General features: G+C 57.6%; 1 protein-coding gene across 4 annotated transcripts; it reads left to right on the forward strand.

Annotated features, from left to right (window-relative positions):
- Positions 1-4,396: 4,396 nt before the first annotated feature.
- HEPACAM (hepatic and glial cell adhesion molecule) lies at positions 4,397-15,070 on the forward strand. 4 transcript variants are annotated; one of them, XR_003762860.2, is made up of 8 exons: positions 4,399-4,849; positions 7,997-8,338; positions 9,448-9,729; positions 11,009-11,108; positions 11,878-11,951; positions 12,284-12,354; positions 13,426-14,345; positions 14,531-14,622. XR_003762860.2 is itself a non-coding variant. In XM_029075312.2 (7 exons), the coding sequence occupies exons 1-7, from the start codon at positions 4,771-4,773 to the stop codon at positions 13,685-13,687; spliced, it is 1,215 nt and encodes a 404-aa protein (XP_028931145.1). In that variant the 5' UTR covers positions 4,397-4,770; the 3' UTR covers positions 13,688-14,698. The 4 variants fall into 4 exon arrangements, 3 of the variants coding, with proteins under 3 accessions (XP_028931145.1, XP_028931144.1, XP_039769523.1); XM_029075312.2 differs by having other exon boundaries at positions 4,397-4,849; positions 12,284-12,359; positions 13,426-14,698; XM_029075311.2 differs by having other exon boundaries at positions 13,426-14,698.
- Positions 15,071-16,799: the final 1,729 nt, after the last annotated feature.

Genomic DNA, 16,799 nt, shown 5'->3' on the forward strand with positions numbered 1-16,799 from the left:
AAGTGGCAGAGATGGGATTAGAACCCGGGTCCTTCTGACTCTCTACCTGGGTGTCTGCCCGCCACCTAAAACTCAACATGACCAAAACTGAGCTCCTCATCTTCCCTCCCAAACCCGGTCCTCTCCCTGACTTCCCTATCACCGTGGATGGTACGACCATCCTTCCCGTCTCTCGGGCCCGCGACCTAGGTGTCATCTTTGACTCGGCTCTCTCGTTCACCCCACACATCCGATCCGTCACCAAAACCTGCCGGTCTCACCTTTATAATATCGCCAAGATCCGCCCTTTCCTCTCCACCCAAACGGCTACCTTACCGCTACGGGCTCTCGTAATATCCCGGCTAGACTACCGTGTCGGCCTTCTCTCTGATCTCCCTTCCTCCTCTCTCTCCCCGCTCCGGTCTATTCTTCACTCCGCTGCCCGGCTCATCTTCCTGCAGAAACGATCTGGGCCTGTCACTCCCCTTCTTAAACACCTCCAGTGGTTGCCTATCGACCTCCGCTCCAAACAAAAACTCCTCACTCTAGGCTTTGAGGCTCTCCATCACCTCGCTCCCTCCTACCTCTCCTCCCTCCTCTCTTTCTACCGCCCACCCCGCACGCTCCGCTCCTCCGCCGCCCACCTCCTCGCCGTCCCCCGTTCTCGCCTCTCCCGCCGTCGACCCCCGGGCCACGTCCTCCCGCGGTCCCGGAACGCCCTCCCTCCTCACCTCCGCCAAACGGATTCTCTTCCCCTCTTCAAAACCCTACTTAAAGCTCACCTCCTCCGAGAGGCCTTCCCAGACTGAGCTCCCCTTTTCCCTCTGCTCCCTCTACCCCCACCTCACCTTTCAGGAGCTAAACCCTCTTCTCCCCCCTTTCCCTCTGCTCCTCCCCCTCTCCCGTCCCCTCCCCTCAGCACTGTACTCGTCCGCTCAACTGTATATATCTTCATTACCCTATTTATTTTGTTAATGAAATGTACATCACCCTGATTCTATTTATTTGCTATTGCTTTAATGAGATGTTCTTCCCCTCGATTCTATTTATTGCCATCGTTCTTGTCTGCCTGTCTCCCCTGATTAGACCGTAAGCCCGCCAAAGGGCAGGGACTGTCTCTATCTGTTACCGATTTGTACATTCCAAGCTCTTAGTACAGTGCTCTGCACATAGTAAGCGCTCCATAAATACTATTGAATGAATGAATGAATGACTCCCAGGGCCGTGCTCTATCCACTAGGCCACGCTGCTTCTCTGCTTTCTTCCCAGTCCTTGTCCACATGAGGTTTTCCAAGAAGAGGAGAGGCCTGGGAACGGGTTAAAGGAAAGCCTCCTTGGGTGGGGGTGGGGGCCGATCCTCCCTGTCCTTTTCCAGAAAAAGGCTTTTTGTTCCTGAGGGAGCCAGCCAGCCACTCTGCCCCTTGCCCAGCCGTTGCTGGAGCAGCCCAGCCAGACCTCCCCTCAACACAAAGCGATTCACAAATTCCTGGTTTCCCAGGCAGAGCTCGGTCCGGCTCCAGCTCCTGCCCCTCAGATCTCCCTGTCCTGTCGAGTGGGGCCCCCAGATTTCCTGAAGCGGAAATCCGTCCACCCTGACCTCGTTGCTTGAGGGCCTGCCCTTGTGGGAGCCTTGGGGGGGGGGGGGTCCTTTGTGACCCCGGAGAGCTGGGCTGGGGTGTGAGCTTGGAGGAGGGAGAAGAGAGGCATCGACATTTCACCACTGGGGTGGGGGGAGGCCTGTGGCCTCGGCCAGTAGGACTAGAGGAGGGGCAGAGGTAAGGAAACCTGATGGGCATTCAACCCCATCTCACACTTCCTTGCCATCTGTGGTTGGCATGGCGTGAAAGCCTATCCCTATCCTTTGCCCCTGAAGTCCATATCATTCCCCCATGGGGCTCCTCTTGCACCCCAGAGGGCCACTCTCCTTTCAGCCCCCAAACGGGGTGTATCTGGGACCGGGGCTCACACATTCAGGGCTTCATGGGTAACGCATAGGCCCCCATTTCCTTTTCTCCTCTCTCTTTTGTGTTACCCCTGTACTTGGATTTCCTCCCTTTATTCACCTCTCCCTCAGCCCCACAGCCTTCCTGTATGTATCAGTAATTTATTTATATTAATGTCTGTCTCCCCCTCTAGACTGTAAAGCTCACTGTGGGCAGGGAATGTGTCCTTTTCTTGTTATATTGTACTCTCCCAAGCACTTAGTACAGAGCTCTGCGCACAGTAAGGGTTCAATAAAAATGACTGATTGAAATTGCTTCCTTTGGCTCTTCAAGATGAGGTGGCCCGGAAGTCCTTAACTGTTTGCTGGTCCCGCTCTGTCTCCAGGTCATCGGATTTGTGACTTTTGCACTGAAACGTGTCTCCATGGCAAGACTTTGCAGTACTGGGGAGCAAATCAGACCCTTCAAAAATCCAAAGCCCATCGCAGGCAGAGACAATTTCTGGTTATTTCCGATCACTCTGGAGTTATGGCAACCCCCAACCTCCTTTAGCGGTTATGCATCTATACCCACACTCAGAACTTACGCATATGTGGATGTCCGACTGTTCATCTGATCATTTATTCCTCTAGTTAATCCCGACTGCTCATGCTATCACCTGTTGAATCCGTATTCTTCACTTTCTAGTTGTAAATGGTTTATGTCTGCCTGTCACCGCCATTAGATATAAAAGGTAGAGACTTTTTACTTGTGATGTACTCTTCCAAGGGCTCAGCACAGTGCTCCGCGCCTAGGAGGTGCTCAATAAATACCGTCGATATTTACATCATTGATATCACATCATACCACATCAGTCAATCAATCGTCACATATATTTCACATCATACCAGCCCAGCAACCGAGCGGCACCTTATATATTAGTGGCTCAGGGAGAAGAACATGAGACTGGGCGTCAGAAGACCTGGGTTCTAGTCCTAGTTCTTCTACTGGGTGACCTCGAATGGGACACTTAACCTCTCTGAGCCTCCGTTTCCTCATCTGTAAAATGGGGATAAAATACCTGTTCTCCTTCCCTCTTAGATTACAAACTGAGTGGATTATGTCTAATCTGGTTGTATTGTATCTATCCCAGCCCGGAGCACATAGTAAGCACTTAATACATGCCATGATTATTGCGCAGTTATCCTTATCCTTCCCCAGCACTGGTCTATATATAGTTCAGTCCAGGATTTATTCTGATGGCTCCAGTAATGCCTGTTTACTTGTTATGATGTCTGCTTCCCCCCTCTAGACTGTAAGCCCGTCGTGGGCAGGGATTGTCGCTCTTTATTGCTTTTGTACTTTCCAAGCGCTTAATACAGTCCTCTGCACACAGTAAGCGCTCAAGAGATACGATTGAATGAACAAATGAATGAATAAATATTTATATGTTGGACTCCCCCATTGGGGTGTAAACTCTTTGCGGGCAAGGAGCACATTTCATGTTTCTGTTGTGCTTTCCCAAGTGCTTAGTTAGTTGTTAAGTTTTCCGATGCCAGTGGGTACTCAATAAAGACCAATATGTTACCACCATAGATAATGTCCAAGTCCAAAGAGTTATATTTTAAGGGCCTTTTTTTCATGGTATTTGTTAACGGCTTATTATTTGCCAGGCCCTATACTAAACTCTGGGATAGGCACCAAATTATTAGTTCGGATGTGGTCCCTGTCCCACGTGGAGTTTACAGTCTAAGTCGGAGGGAGGAGGATTTAATCCCCATTTTACAGATGAGGCACAGAGGAGTTTAGTGATTTGCCCAAAGTCACACAGCAGTCAAGTGGTGGAGCTGGGATTAGAACTCAGGTCCTCTGACTCCCAGGCCCATGTTTCTTTCCACTAGCCGTGCTGTTTCTCATTCCATTCCTCCCTTCGAACCAAGTTTTCCCTGGGGTCTCCATCCGCACACACTCATCTGTGTTTGCCCAGAGATCGGGACTCTCACCAGACGTAGAATCCAGCCGACGAACTCTGTAAAGACAGCTCCCCAGTCAGGGCTGCAGGGACTCTGAGGTCATTCAAGGTCAAAGACGCACGCGCTGTGGAGGGTCAGATCAGTGACCCCAGGAAGCCTGGTGCCTGGGCCGACCTCTTTTAAAGAAGAGGAGAACTACCTTGTCGCCAACCCGTTGGAGACGGAGTATCCTGTCAAGAGTGAGGGATGAGCCGTGGTCCTGACAAGACCCTGTGTGGAGGAACTGATTGCAAGGCTAGTGGTTTTCACTCTGCCACTCACACTTTCTCTCTTTCTCATTCCCGCCGGTCCTGTTCCTACTGGGGCCCAGAGTGCCACGAACCAATGGGAGGGCGGGGGTGCAGCACGTGGCAAAATGCCCTCAAAGGACCCCGTTTACGGCCCAAGTGTCCACGGTACAGTGCCAATTCTGTGCCAAGACACTCTGACCCAGCAGACGGTGGCCTCGGCAATCGCCGAGGTCTCTGCCGCTCACGAATCTTTGAGGCTACCAGCCGGGCCCGTCCACCTCGCGGAAGGCCTTCGTTGGTTCTTCGGTCGGAAATCTTCCCCCCAGAGGCCCGGCCCCGGCTGACGCTCCCCCGGGGCCCTCAGCGGCCGAGGTGGAGCGCCAGGGAAAGTGAGGGTGTCGGGCTCGGGAAACCAGAAAATGTCAGGTCGGAGCGGAAGAAAAGAGCGAAGAGAGTGAGTGCGGGAACACACTGGGCCCTGTGTATTCTGGGAGGAGTTGGCAGCGACGTCCGAGGCTGAGAGACTCCTAGCGGTGCAAAGGGACGTGCCCGGAGTGGAGAAATCATGCTAATTGTCTGCGCCAGAGCCCAAGAGCACGACCCAAAATGAGGAGAGAGAGGGGAGCCCTGTCCAGAGGCGCCCGGCGGCCGGTGTCCCTCATCTTCCTCCTCCTGCTCCAGTCAGGTATGAGCTGGAGGTGTGTGGGGAGGGGGGGGGCGGGGAGGGGAACGACCAGGGCAGGGACCCTGGAGCTGGGTTGGGAGGGGAGGGCCCAGATGCCTTTGTGTGTGGGGAGGGAGCTCAGTCCGTGGGAAGAAGCCAGGCATCCAGGCTGCTTCTTACCCCAACCTCCCTCCTCCCAGCGAGCCGCTGGCAGGCCGCTTCCCGGCTCGCCCGGGGCTCCCCTGGCCGCCGAGGCCCTGGTGGGAAGGCTTCAGGCCCCACGGTCCCCATGTTGGGGGGCTCCTCCAGAGGCGGGATGGGGCGTAGGGGGGCTCCGCTCAGAGAGGAAAGGGAAACTGATCGGAGGGGCCGAGAGTCCGGCTTTCCTCACCTGCCCGTTGACTCTCGTCGGGTATGGAGTCCACCTCACCTGACCCTCGGCCTCCAAGGGGGATCCTGGGAACTGGCTCGTTCTCCCGGCCCCTGGGTGTGGATCTCACAAGGCAGTGAAAGTGTCGGGGGGCGGAGGCGGCCGTCTAAACACAGGGGGCCGGACCACCTCCCTCCTGCCTGCCCCCATCGACGTCCCACCGTCTTGAGTTGGCGGGGGGGGGGGTCGCCCGCCGGACTGGGCCAAGTGGGAGTGGGGTCTCAAGGGCAGAGTGACAACTGGGGCTGCGCCCTCCCCTCACCCAGCTCAAGTCTGGCCTCAGTGAGGACCCGGGGGCGGGGGTGGGTCTTAGCTTCCTGTCGGGTCTTCCCTCTCCGAGGTGTGGGGCCTCGGTGCCAGAAGAAGTCCGGGCCCAATCCCAGCAGGATCCAGCAGGACTCTGCCACTTGGAGGCAGGAAGCCTGAAGACCCTGCCTCGGCTGAAAACTCTCAACTGGAAGCTCTCTGTGGGCAGGGAATGTGTCTACCAACCCTGTTATATTGTACTTGTCCAAGCACTTGTGATTGCTTGATTGATTGAATGGCCAGAGCTGGGGGGGGGGGGGCGGCGGAGGCTCCTCTCTCCAGAGACCACCCCCACCAGCTCTAGATGAACCCGTTTCATTTCTCAGCCAACCCCATTTGTCCTTCAAATCTAATCCCACTCCCTCTTATTGCAGTCGGAGCCTAGCTTCTCTCGTCCTGCTTTCAGTACAACAGATTCATAAAACTGAATCCCACTGCTACACAAACGTTCACAGGGCCGAGTACTTCACCTGTGCATAAGAACGCATACAGGCAGATTCGTACAAATGGATTTACGCCCAGGTATTGACGCACAACACACACGCACGCACAGGGTGGTGTACATTCTCACCAATCCACATGCGCACCTGCAGTTTCGTACACTTTGTCACATATACTCGCCTACCCTTACAGAGCCTCACTGTGTGTACAGATGCACGAATACACGAGAAGCAGCGTGGCCTAGTGGATAGACCCGGAGTTAAAAGGATCTGGGTTCTAATTCCGGCTCGGCCACTCCTCTCCTGTGTGACCTAGGGAAGCAGCGTGGCCTAATGGTTAGAGTACGGGCCTGGGAGTCAGAAGGACATGGGTTCGAGTCCCGGCTCTGCCACTTGTCTGCTGTGCGACCTTGAGCACGGCATTTCACTTCGCTGTGCCTCACTCACCTCATCGGTAAAATGGGGGATTAAGACTGAGAGCCCCATGTGGGACAGGGACTGTGTCCAACCTGATAAGATTGTATCTACCTCAACATTTAATACAGTGCCTGACACATAGTAAGCCCTTAACAGACACCATTAAAAAAGGGACCCAGCCTCCCTTCAGTTTGAGATTCCCACAGGGTGACCGGCGCAGAGCTGGACAGAATGGGCCCGCCTGGAAACCACTGGAGGAGCCACTTGGTCCTGGATCCACAGCCCAGATGGGGTTCATCGGCCGGATTGAGATTTTGGCTCACACTCCTGCTCTTCCGGCCCGTAACGGGATCCAGAGCGGGCAGACGCCAGTCAATCAGTCAATCAATCTATCAGTAGAAATTATAGAGCGCTTATCCCCTGCAGAGCGCTGCACTAAGCATTTGGGAGAGTCCAGTAGATATTTACATTCTAGTCGGGGAGTCAGACACGAAAATAACTTGCGAGCTGGAGGAGTGTAAAAATATGGATGAAAGTGTAGCATCGGGGGGGAGGGATAGAAAGGGCCAGAGGGAGGACAGGGGCAAAGGATCAGTATGGAGGTAGAGGAAGTCGACGGACAGAGCGTAGATTAATGTTTGAGGAGCAGAGCGTGTAGACTGGGTTGTAGTAGGAGATCAGCGAGGAAAGGTAGGAGGGAGAGAGCTGATTAAATGCCTTAAAAGCAACGGTGAGAGGTTTCTGCTTTTTGCGGAGGTGGATGGGCAACCACTGGAGGTTTTGAGGAGTGGGAAGATGTGGACTGAACGGTTTTTCAGAATAATAATCTGGAATACAGAGCGAAGGGTGGACTAGAGAGGGGAGAGGCAGGAGGCAGGGAGGTCAGCAAGGAGCTCTGGGTGTGAGTTGAGGTACAGTGGAAGAGGAGCAAGGATAAGTAGTGGGGAGAGAGCCAGTAGAGGGACTCAAAGCCAATGATGAAGTGCTTCCGCTTGCCGCAGCTAGAATGTGAAAATATGTTTTAGAAAAATGATCCAGACAGCAGAGTGAAATCTAGATTGAAATGAGGAAAGGCTGGAGGCAGAGGGGACAGGGAGGAGGCCGACGCCACGGTCGAGTGGAATGTGGCAGGCGTTTAGGCCAGCGTGGTGGCCGCTTGGATGGAGAAGAAGCAGTGACTTCCGGAAATGCTGGGGAGAGGAAGGGGCAGATTCCGGAGGTGTCTTGAAAGCAGAGCCAGGGGTCGAAAGAGACGAAGGAGTCAAGGATAATGCCAAGGTTAGGGACTTGAGAGACAGGGAGTTTGGAGATGGAAAAGCAAGTTGGAGGAGAAGATCTGGGTGGGAAGGGGAGTTGCGGTTCGGACCTGTTGAGCTTGAGGTGCCGGCGGGCTAGCCGGGCAAAGGTGCCCTGGAGTCAGGAGCAGATGTGAGATGACACGGGAGGAGAGACTAGCGAGGAAGGTAGCGATGGGTTGGTAGCTGAAGCAGTGGGAACGGACCAGCTCCCTGACGAGGGCCTTCCGAGGGCCCCCTCCCGCCACGCTGCCCCGCCTCTCCCCCCTCCCCCCCGCAGGGCGGCTGGCGGCCGTGAACATCACCAGCCCGGTGCAGGTGGTCCACGGCACGGAGGGCCGAGAGGCCCTGCTCTCCGTCCAGTACAGCAGCACCAGCAGCGACCGGCCGGTGGTCAAGTGGCAGCTGAAGCGCGACAAGCCGGTGACGGTGGTGCAGTCGGTGGGCACCGAGGTCATCGGGACCCTGCGGCCCGAGTACCGCGGCCGCGTGCGGCTCTTCCCCAACGGCTCCCTGCTGCTCAGCGGCCTGCGCCCGGCCGACGAGGGAGCCTACGAGGTCGAGATCTCCATCACCGACGACACCTTCACCGGCGAGAAGACCATCAACCTCACCGTGGACGGTGAGGCCGGCCGGGCGGGGCCCGGACCCAGCCGGTTGCGTCCTGGGGTGGCGGGAAGGGGTCGGCCGGCCGGCCCCGGTCTTGTGGCCTAGTGGAAAGAGCCCAGGCCCAGGAGTCGGAGGACCCGGGTTCTCAATCCGGCTCTGCCGTTTGTCTGCTGTGTGACCTCGGTTGAGTCGCTTCACTCCTCTGTGCCTTGGTCATCTCATCTGTGAAATGGGAATTAATCGATACTCCCCCCCCCCCCCCACTTAGACGCTGAGCCCCATGTGGGACAGGGAGTGCATCCAACCGGATGATCTTGTATTTATCCCGGGGTGTAATACAGTGTACGATAATGGTAATGATGAGGGTTTCCGTTAAGCGCTTACTATGTGCCAGGCACCGTACTAAGCGCTGGGGTAGATACAAGCAAATCAGACCGGACAGAGTCCATGTCACGCACGGGGCTCACTGAAAAGTGGGGCTTAGTCAGGGGAGGCCTCTTGGAGGAGACGGGCCTTCAATAAGGTTTCGAATGGGGGGAGACTAATTGTCGGATTTGAGGAGGGAGGGCATTCCAGGCCAGGAAGAGCACCGGGAGCAAGTCGGGGAGACGCAGAAGAGGGTGGGAGATGTAGAAAAGTGGGGCTTAGTCGGGAAAGGCCTCGCAGAGAAGATGTCCCTTCAGTAAGGCTTTGAAGTGGGGGAGAGTAAATGTCCCTCGGATTTGAGGAGGGAGGGCGTTCCAGGCCAGAGGCAGGATGACGCTGTCACGGGATGGTTTCAGGCTCATGTGGTTGAGCCCAAGACAGCTGGACCCCGACCCTAAACGGCCCCAAACTTCCCCAAGTGGGGCCGGGACTGCCTTAGCCAGGTGCAGCCCTCAGACCCGGGGCCCACTAATCCCTGGACTGTCCCTCGCCCCGCCAACAGGAGTCCAGCACTGGGACCACTCCACAGTCTTCCTTCCCCACCGAGGAACAGAGGCAGGGGGCAGGAGCCGTGCAGCAGGAAGGATTTAGGGGAGACGTTTGGGGAAGCCTGGCGGGCCGTCGGGAAAACGGGGAGGGCCAGGGAAGGGAGCGGAGGCCCTGACCCGGCCCTCTCCCCGCCCACCCCCGGCCCAGTCCCCATCTCGAAGCCGCACGTCGTCCTGGCCTCGTCCACGGTGCTGGAGCTGAGCGAATCGGTCACGCTGACATGCGCCCACGAGAACGGCACGAAGCCCAGCTACACGTGGCTGCGGGCCAGCCAGCCACTCAGCAACGACTCGCGCCTGCAGCTGTCCGCCGACCAGAAAGTGCTGACCATCACCCGGGTGCTGCTGGCCGACGACGACGTCTACAGCTGCCTGGTGGAGAACCCCATCAGCAAGGGTCACAGCGTCCCCATCAAACTCACCGTCTACCGTGCGTCTCCCCCTCCCGCCCCTCGCCCGGCTGACTAAATCCCTCGGTGCTATATCCCGAAACCTCCTCTCCTCCAGGAGGTTCTTCCCCTCTTCAATCAATAGATCAACCACTGGTATTTAGCGAGCGCTTCCTGTGTGCAGAGCACTGACCTGAGCTCTCGGGAGAGTACGGTACAGCGGAATTGGTAGACAAGTCCGCTGCCCACAGAGAGTTTATTGTCTAGAAGAACAAACTCCCCACTTTGCATCTGTCAACTCCCTTATCAGCACCTTCGTGCCACCTAGGCACTTTAATCAGTCAGTAGTATTTATTGAGCGTGTATTGTATGAATAGCACCGTACTAAGCGCTTGGAAAAGAATAATACAACAGTCAGTAGACACGTTCCCTGCTCACAAAGAGCTACCGCAACTCACAGCGGCACTTACGGACCTTATCTACGATTAAATTTCCACCTAACCGTAACGTAGCTCAGGGTCCATCTCCCCGGCCCGATCATCAGCTCCCGGGGGGGCGGGGGACGGGGGTCTCTTGATTCTGTTGTGCTCTCCCGAGCACTTAGGATGGTTCTCTTCCTGCAGCGAGTGCTCAGTAAATACTACCGATGAGGTGATTGGTTGATGGCGGGCGAAGCACAGGGCTCAGAGTTTGGGAGTGGATTTATTGGAGAGGGGTCACGACGAGGTGAATAACCCGGGGTCTCTGGGTGGAACTTCTGGGCTAGCCCCTCCCTCTACAAACACAAGCTTCTCTACCCCGGGAAGCAGCGTGGCTCAGTGGAAAGAGCCCGGGCTTGGGAGTCAGCGGTCGTGGCTTCGAACTCCGGCTCTGCCACTTGGCAGCTGTGCGACCGTGGGCAAATCACTTAACTTCTCTGTGCCTCGGTTCCCTCATCTGTAAAATGGGGATGAAGACTGTGAGCCTCACGTGGGACGACCTGATGACCCTGTATCTACCCCAGCGCTTAGAACAGTGCTCTGCACATAGTAAGCGCTTAACAAATACCAACATTATTATTACCCTGATGTCCAAGCCATCTCTTATCCCAGGATTATTGTTATAGCAGACGTGTTCCAGCGGAACAGGAGAGGGGCAGTTTTTATTTCCCCGGCAATCTGAGCGGGTGCCTATGTCTACCCCAGCGCTTAGAACAGTGCTCGGCACATAGTAAGCGCTTAACAAATACCAACCTTAGGGATGGCCCTCCCTGACGCCCCCTGCTTCGGCCTGCGGCAGCTCCGATCCCCCCCAACTGCCCCTGGCCCCATTTCTCCCCAGGACGAAGCTCACTCTACATCATCCTGTCCACGGGAGGCATCTTCCTCCTCGTCACTCTGGTGACCGTCTGTGCCTGCTGGAAGCCATCTCAGAAATCTGGGTAACATTCCCCCTATTCCGGATCTCCCCAGTTCCCTGGTCCAATCCTCCCCTCAAATCTCAATCAGTCATTCAGTGATATTTATGGAGCTCCTACTGAATGCAACGAACTGTACTAAGTACCTATTCCTTGCCTTCAGGGAGCTTAAGGTCAGTAATTTTACAGTCTGTGCTCTTCACCACCCCCCCACTTCCCTCTCTCCTCTGCTCCACCCACCGTACCCGGGTTGGCAGGAGGCACGACCGGCCCGCTTCATGGTGAGATGTGCCAAAGTGCCGCAGGAAGGATTTGAGTTAGGTTGAAGGAAGAACTTTTCAGTAGTGGCAGGTGGTTAAACCCCGTAACAGGCTAGGAAAGTTTGTGGTCTCCATCCCTGGGGACAGATCAGGTCAAAGCCTCCTCTGCCTTCTGGGATAGGGTTGGGCCAGCAGGGTGGCAGAGGCTTGGACTAAATGACCTCGGAGGTCCCATCTTGTCCCGGGAGCCGTGGGCTCCTGGGAGGACATCTTGGGGGCCACGGTTGGGGCTGGAACAGGAAAGTGGACTGGGGGATTTGGGGAGCAGGAGATGAAGAGAGTGGAGGCCAGGCCACTGCCTTCCCTGCTGTCTCTGCACTCGGGGCAGGGGCTGAGGAGGGGCCCGGGGCATGGGCAGTTGCCCAGAACTACTCCATAACTCCACCCCACCCCTGTCCACCCCATCTGGGGCCCCCGTGCCCCGTCCCTCGTCCCTCTCCCTTCACCCGCCGAGCATCTGGACTGCCTTGCAGGACCAAGCGGAAGCTGGAGGCCCAGGGCTCGCTGGACTACATGGAGCAGAGCGAGGACCAGTTAAAACCGGAAGGTAAGAGGGGTCCAGCCTCTGGGGCCACTCCTCCCAACCCGGCCTCCGTCACTCTCCCCTGGCCGGATCCCTCCCCATCCACTTGCCCCTGCCCCCGTCTGGCTGAGACCCGTCGAAAAGATGTACTGGAATTGGGTGGGGGCAGGCGGCCCTTCTGAAACCCTCCCATCCCAAATCCCTCACGCCTATAAGGGGGACGGGGTGCAGCGGTGACCAGAGAAGCATAAGCCCCCGGGAGCTGGGGAACCAACCCCCCATGGGAAGGGGAGACCGAGGGGACCCCGGGGGCCGCCGTGGCCCATGACGGCCGCCCTGACCTTGCCCCTGAGCAGTTGAGACCCTCCCTCGCTGTGGGGGCGAAGAGCGCAAGAGCCCGCTGGCCCTGTACATCCTCAAGGACAAGGTGAGGTGGGTGGACCTGGGGGGAGGGCCCGGTGCACAGGTGGGTGGGGCCCGGAGCGAGGCATGTGGACAGGGCCGGGAGTGAGGCATTCATTCATTCAATCGTATTTACTGAGGGCTTACTGCGTGCAGAGCACTGTACTAAGCGCTTGGAAGGTACAATTCAGCAAGAAAGAGAAACAATCCCTGTCCACACTGGGCTTCCAGTCTAGAAGGGAGGGGGAACATACTGCAAAACAAGGAAACAGGAATCAATATAAATAAATAGAATTATAGATATAGACACATCAACACAAGTCAACAAGCATCAATAATATAAGTAGATATATCGATATATACTATATACATAAGTGCTGTGGAGTCGGGAGGTGGGGAATAGCACAGGGAGCAAGTCGAGGTGATGCAGAAGGGAGACTGTAAGCCCGTCAAACGGCAGGGACTGTATCTGTTGCCGACTTGTTCATTCCAAGCGCTTAGTACAGTGCTCTGCACATAGTAAGCCCTCAATAAATACTATTGAATGAATGAATGAGAAGCGGAGGAAAAGGGGGGCTTAGTCTGGGAAGGCCTCTTGGAGGAGAGGAGCCTACAGAAGGGCTTTGAAGGGGGGAAGAGTGATTGTTAGGTGGATTTGAGGAGGGAGGGCGTTCCAGGCCAGAGGTAGGAAGTGGGCCAGTGATCGACGGCGGGACAGGCGAGAACGAGGCCCAGTGAGAAGGTCAGCAGCATCAGAGGAACCGGGTGTCCGGGCTGGGCTGTAGAAAGAGAGAAGGGAGGTGAGGTAGGAGGGACCAAGGCGATGGACTGCTTTGAAGCCAATAGGGAGGAGTTAGTGTTTGATACGGAGGTGGATGGGCAACCACTGGAGAATTTTGAGGTGGGGAATGACATGCCCTGAACGTTTCTGTAGAAAGATAATCCGGGCAGCAGAGTGATTTATGGTCTGAAGTGGAGAGGCATGGGGGCTGGAGAGGCGTATGTAGGTGAGGCCTAGGGCGAGGCATGGGAGCGAGGCACGCGGACGGGGCCCTGGGGCAGAGCCGTGATGGCGGGACCCCGCGTCTCGTTGCAGGACTCTCCCGAAACCGAAGACACCTCCGCCCCCGACCTCCGGCGCAGCGGCGAGCCGGGTCCGCCCGGCTACTCGGTCTCCCCGGCGGCTCCCGGCCGCTCCCCGGGGCTCCCCATCCGCTCCGCCCGCCGCTACCCCCGCTCCCCGGTCCGCTCCCCGACCCCCGGCCGGACCCACACGTCGCCGAGCCGCTCCCCGGGCTCGCCGGCCCGCTCGCGCAGCGCTTCGCGCACCCTGCGGACGGCGGCGGGCGTGCGGGTGATCCGGGAGCAGGAGGAGACCGGCGGAGGTGGCAGGGTGGAGATCAGCGCTTGAGGCTTCCGGCCGAGGCCCCGGGGGCTGCTGGGATGCGGCTGGAGGGATGGGCGTCGGGGAGAGAGGAAGCGCGCGCGACGGCACGTGCCGCACAGGAGGAAAGCGCAGGTCTGCCCCGCTCCGGGAGGGCGGGGATCGAGCGACAGCGGAGCCGATAGCTTGGTGAACCTACACCCCATTCTATAGGATCCCCTTAGGGAGCGCCTCAGGCCGCCTCAGACCCCCCTCGGAGTGCAGAGTAGATTTGGGGTGAGGTCTCCCTCCCTCCATCACACACACACACACGTACTAACAGCTGTTGTTCCCTTAGCCCTCCTTCACTTCGTGTCTAATGCCGTGGGGGTGGGACACAGGACAGGGAGGGCTCTGGGCATGGAGCCAGGTGACTGGCCGCCCGCAAGGGGTAGGCCGTCTCCGGGCAGAGCGATGCCCTGTGAGTGCCGCGGGCCTCGTGTCTGCGAGCACGGGGACGGAGCTGCCGCGGAAGAGGTCGGGGAGGGGGGCACCGAACCCCCTCCCCCTGCAGACACAGTCCTCGACAGCCACTCGGGCAGCTTCCTGGCAGCCCCTGTTCCCAGCCCCTGTTTCCTCCTCCTGGCCCTGAGGTAAGAATCCAGCCCAATCCCCATTCCTCCCAGTCCCCTCATCCCTCACCTCCGGCAAATCCATGGATTTTCCATACAACCCCGCCGCTGGGGGGATGGGGTGGAGGGGCTGGGATGCCCAAATCCCAGGCACCCCAGACCGCGATGACAGTCAGTGAATCAGACCTTCCTGGGCATCCCATCAGACTGCTCCTGCTACCTTATCTTGGTGGGCACCAGAGACTGCACCGGCTGCCCTGGACCCGGACGCTCCTGTGATCTTCGTGGGCCCCACAGCAGACTGTACCAGCTGGTCCGGACACTACACCGGCCTTCGTGGGCACCAGAGACTGCACCTGCTGGCCCAGACATCCCACTGACCCTTGTGGGGACCAGAGTTTGCATCTTCTACCCTGGCCACAGACACCCGCCGTGCCCCCTCTGAGGTGCCAGGAGCACGCGGACCGCCCTGACTCCCTTTCTCGAGCAGAAGTGACCCGAGGCTCTGGGCTCCCAGCAGGACGAAGGGCCTCGTCACTCTCGGCCTGAGCCACCTGCCCTGTCCGCTCTCGGCACTGAGGCTCCAAGGGTGGGGGGGCTTCTCCCCTAATCACACTAACGTCTGAGTAGCGAGGGACTTGGCAGCGCCCCTCCTTAGCAGCCCCGCCGCCTCCCGGTCCGTAGAATCTCTGTGCGTGGAGAGCGCGGGGAGTGATTAAACCGCTGACCGTGTGAGAGTCCCCGACCGGAGCCTGGCTCTGTGCACTGTGTCACCCCCTCGTCTCCAGGGTCCTACTCCAGCCCCACAGACTCGCCCCCTCTTCATTACCCCCCCACAACTAGCCGCTTTCCCCTCGCTCCCCACATCTCGTGCCCCTGCCCCCCGGCCTAGCCAGACATCACCCTTCTTGTCCCTAAAGAAGAGAAGGAGGCTGGCGGGGGGTATGACCTCACTCTGGCCTAAAGACCCCCAGATCAGGGACGTTGGAAAAACTTTCACCATTCCCCTCCACCCCGGGAAAGGAGGGAGGAGAGACCAGCCAGGGCTGTGAGAAAGATCCTGTCGGGAGCAGACAGGGAGCATCCTGGGACCCCCACTCTTCCCACAGTGTACAAGGGTGCCGCAATTTTCCGGGAATTGGAGTATCGATTCATTCAGAGAAAGGCTGGGAGGTGGAAGGCAGCACACCGGCTGCACCCAGGGTCCAGTCCTACACTGGCCATCACACCTCCGGACCCCGGCCGGTCGCCGTACCGGAGCCCTGCGGCACCCGGGGGACGTTCTTACCCCGAGGGCCCCCGAGAGTCAGAAAGTAGCTCTTCTCCCTGTGTGAAATGAGACTCTGAACCCCCTGGAAATTCCGGGAAATGAGTGTATCTGTGGCTGGGAATCAGAAGGTTGTACATCCTTGACCACCGGAAATCCCACGGCCCCTCATTGTGTTTGCTCACCCCCCACTGTTTGCCAATACTGGATTAGGATAAAAATGGGGAGAGGGGAGGGGAGAGGGGCTCTGCTATAACTGCAAGCAAGGATGCGGGGGCAGGGGGAGGCAAGAAGAGTCAAAAGGTCTCCCCCAGAGATTGGCTTCCCATACGACGGTAGGGTTTCTGGGTATCGGTGGTGTCTTGTGGGATGCCATCATCCCTGGATGGTGTTTTGAGCTACGAGGGTGGGGTCATCTTTCCGCTCCCTTAAGTTGACCAGGTGTCCCAAAATAAGCGGGACTGGGCTATATGCGGGGGGTTCTTTCTTTCCCCTCTCTGGGACCCTCTTTTCTTTTCTGCCCTCCTGGGGGGAGGGGGGTCAGGCCACTGTCCTATCTAAGGGAAATCCGGTCACTTTATTCTCCCTCTCTCCCCACTTTCCTCCCTTGTCTCTCCCCACTGAGAGGCAATACCCCTACCCTTGCCCCCTCTCCTGACCCCAATCCAGCCAGCCTCTGCCCCCACATTCTTCATCCACACTTCATCCCAGCTCTGCCCCATCTTCTTGCTCCAGTCTTGTGTCCCCTCCAGCTCCTCAGACCCTAAGGCTTCCCCCGTCCCCCCCCCACTCTGTCTTTAGCAGAGTCAGAAGCTGCCTGATTCACTCAGATTCCCAGCCCTGTCTCTCAGAGGGCTAGCCTCTCCCCCGCTGCCTCCCTGTGAACGGAAGAACCGGGGCACAGAGAGGGTAGAAGGTGGGGGGAATGGAATCACCTCCCACTCCAGAACCTCAACCGGTTCACCGGCTTTGGCCCAGAGACCTGGGGAGCCAGGGTGGGGGCAGGTGGATCAGGTAGGCAGGGTGTGAGCCCCGTGTGAGGCAGGGACTGGGTCCAACCTGATTAGCTTGTGTCTACCCCTAGCGCTTAGTACAGTGCCTGGCACATAGTAAGTGCTTAAAAAATGCCATTTAAAACAACAAAGACCCGATGAAGGCGCCACAGAGAACACAGAGGAGCTTGGAGAAACCCTGCCTCCTCCCTGTCC

This window comes from Ornithorhynchus anatinus, chromosome 11, assembly GCF_004115215.2.
Source record: "Ornithorhynchus anatinus isolate Pmale09 chromosome 11, mOrnAna1.pri.v4, whole genome shotgun sequence".
Taxonomy (NCBI): domain Eukaryota; kingdom Metazoa; phylum Chordata; class Mammalia; order Monotremata; family Ornithorhynchidae; genus Ornithorhynchus; species Ornithorhynchus anatinus.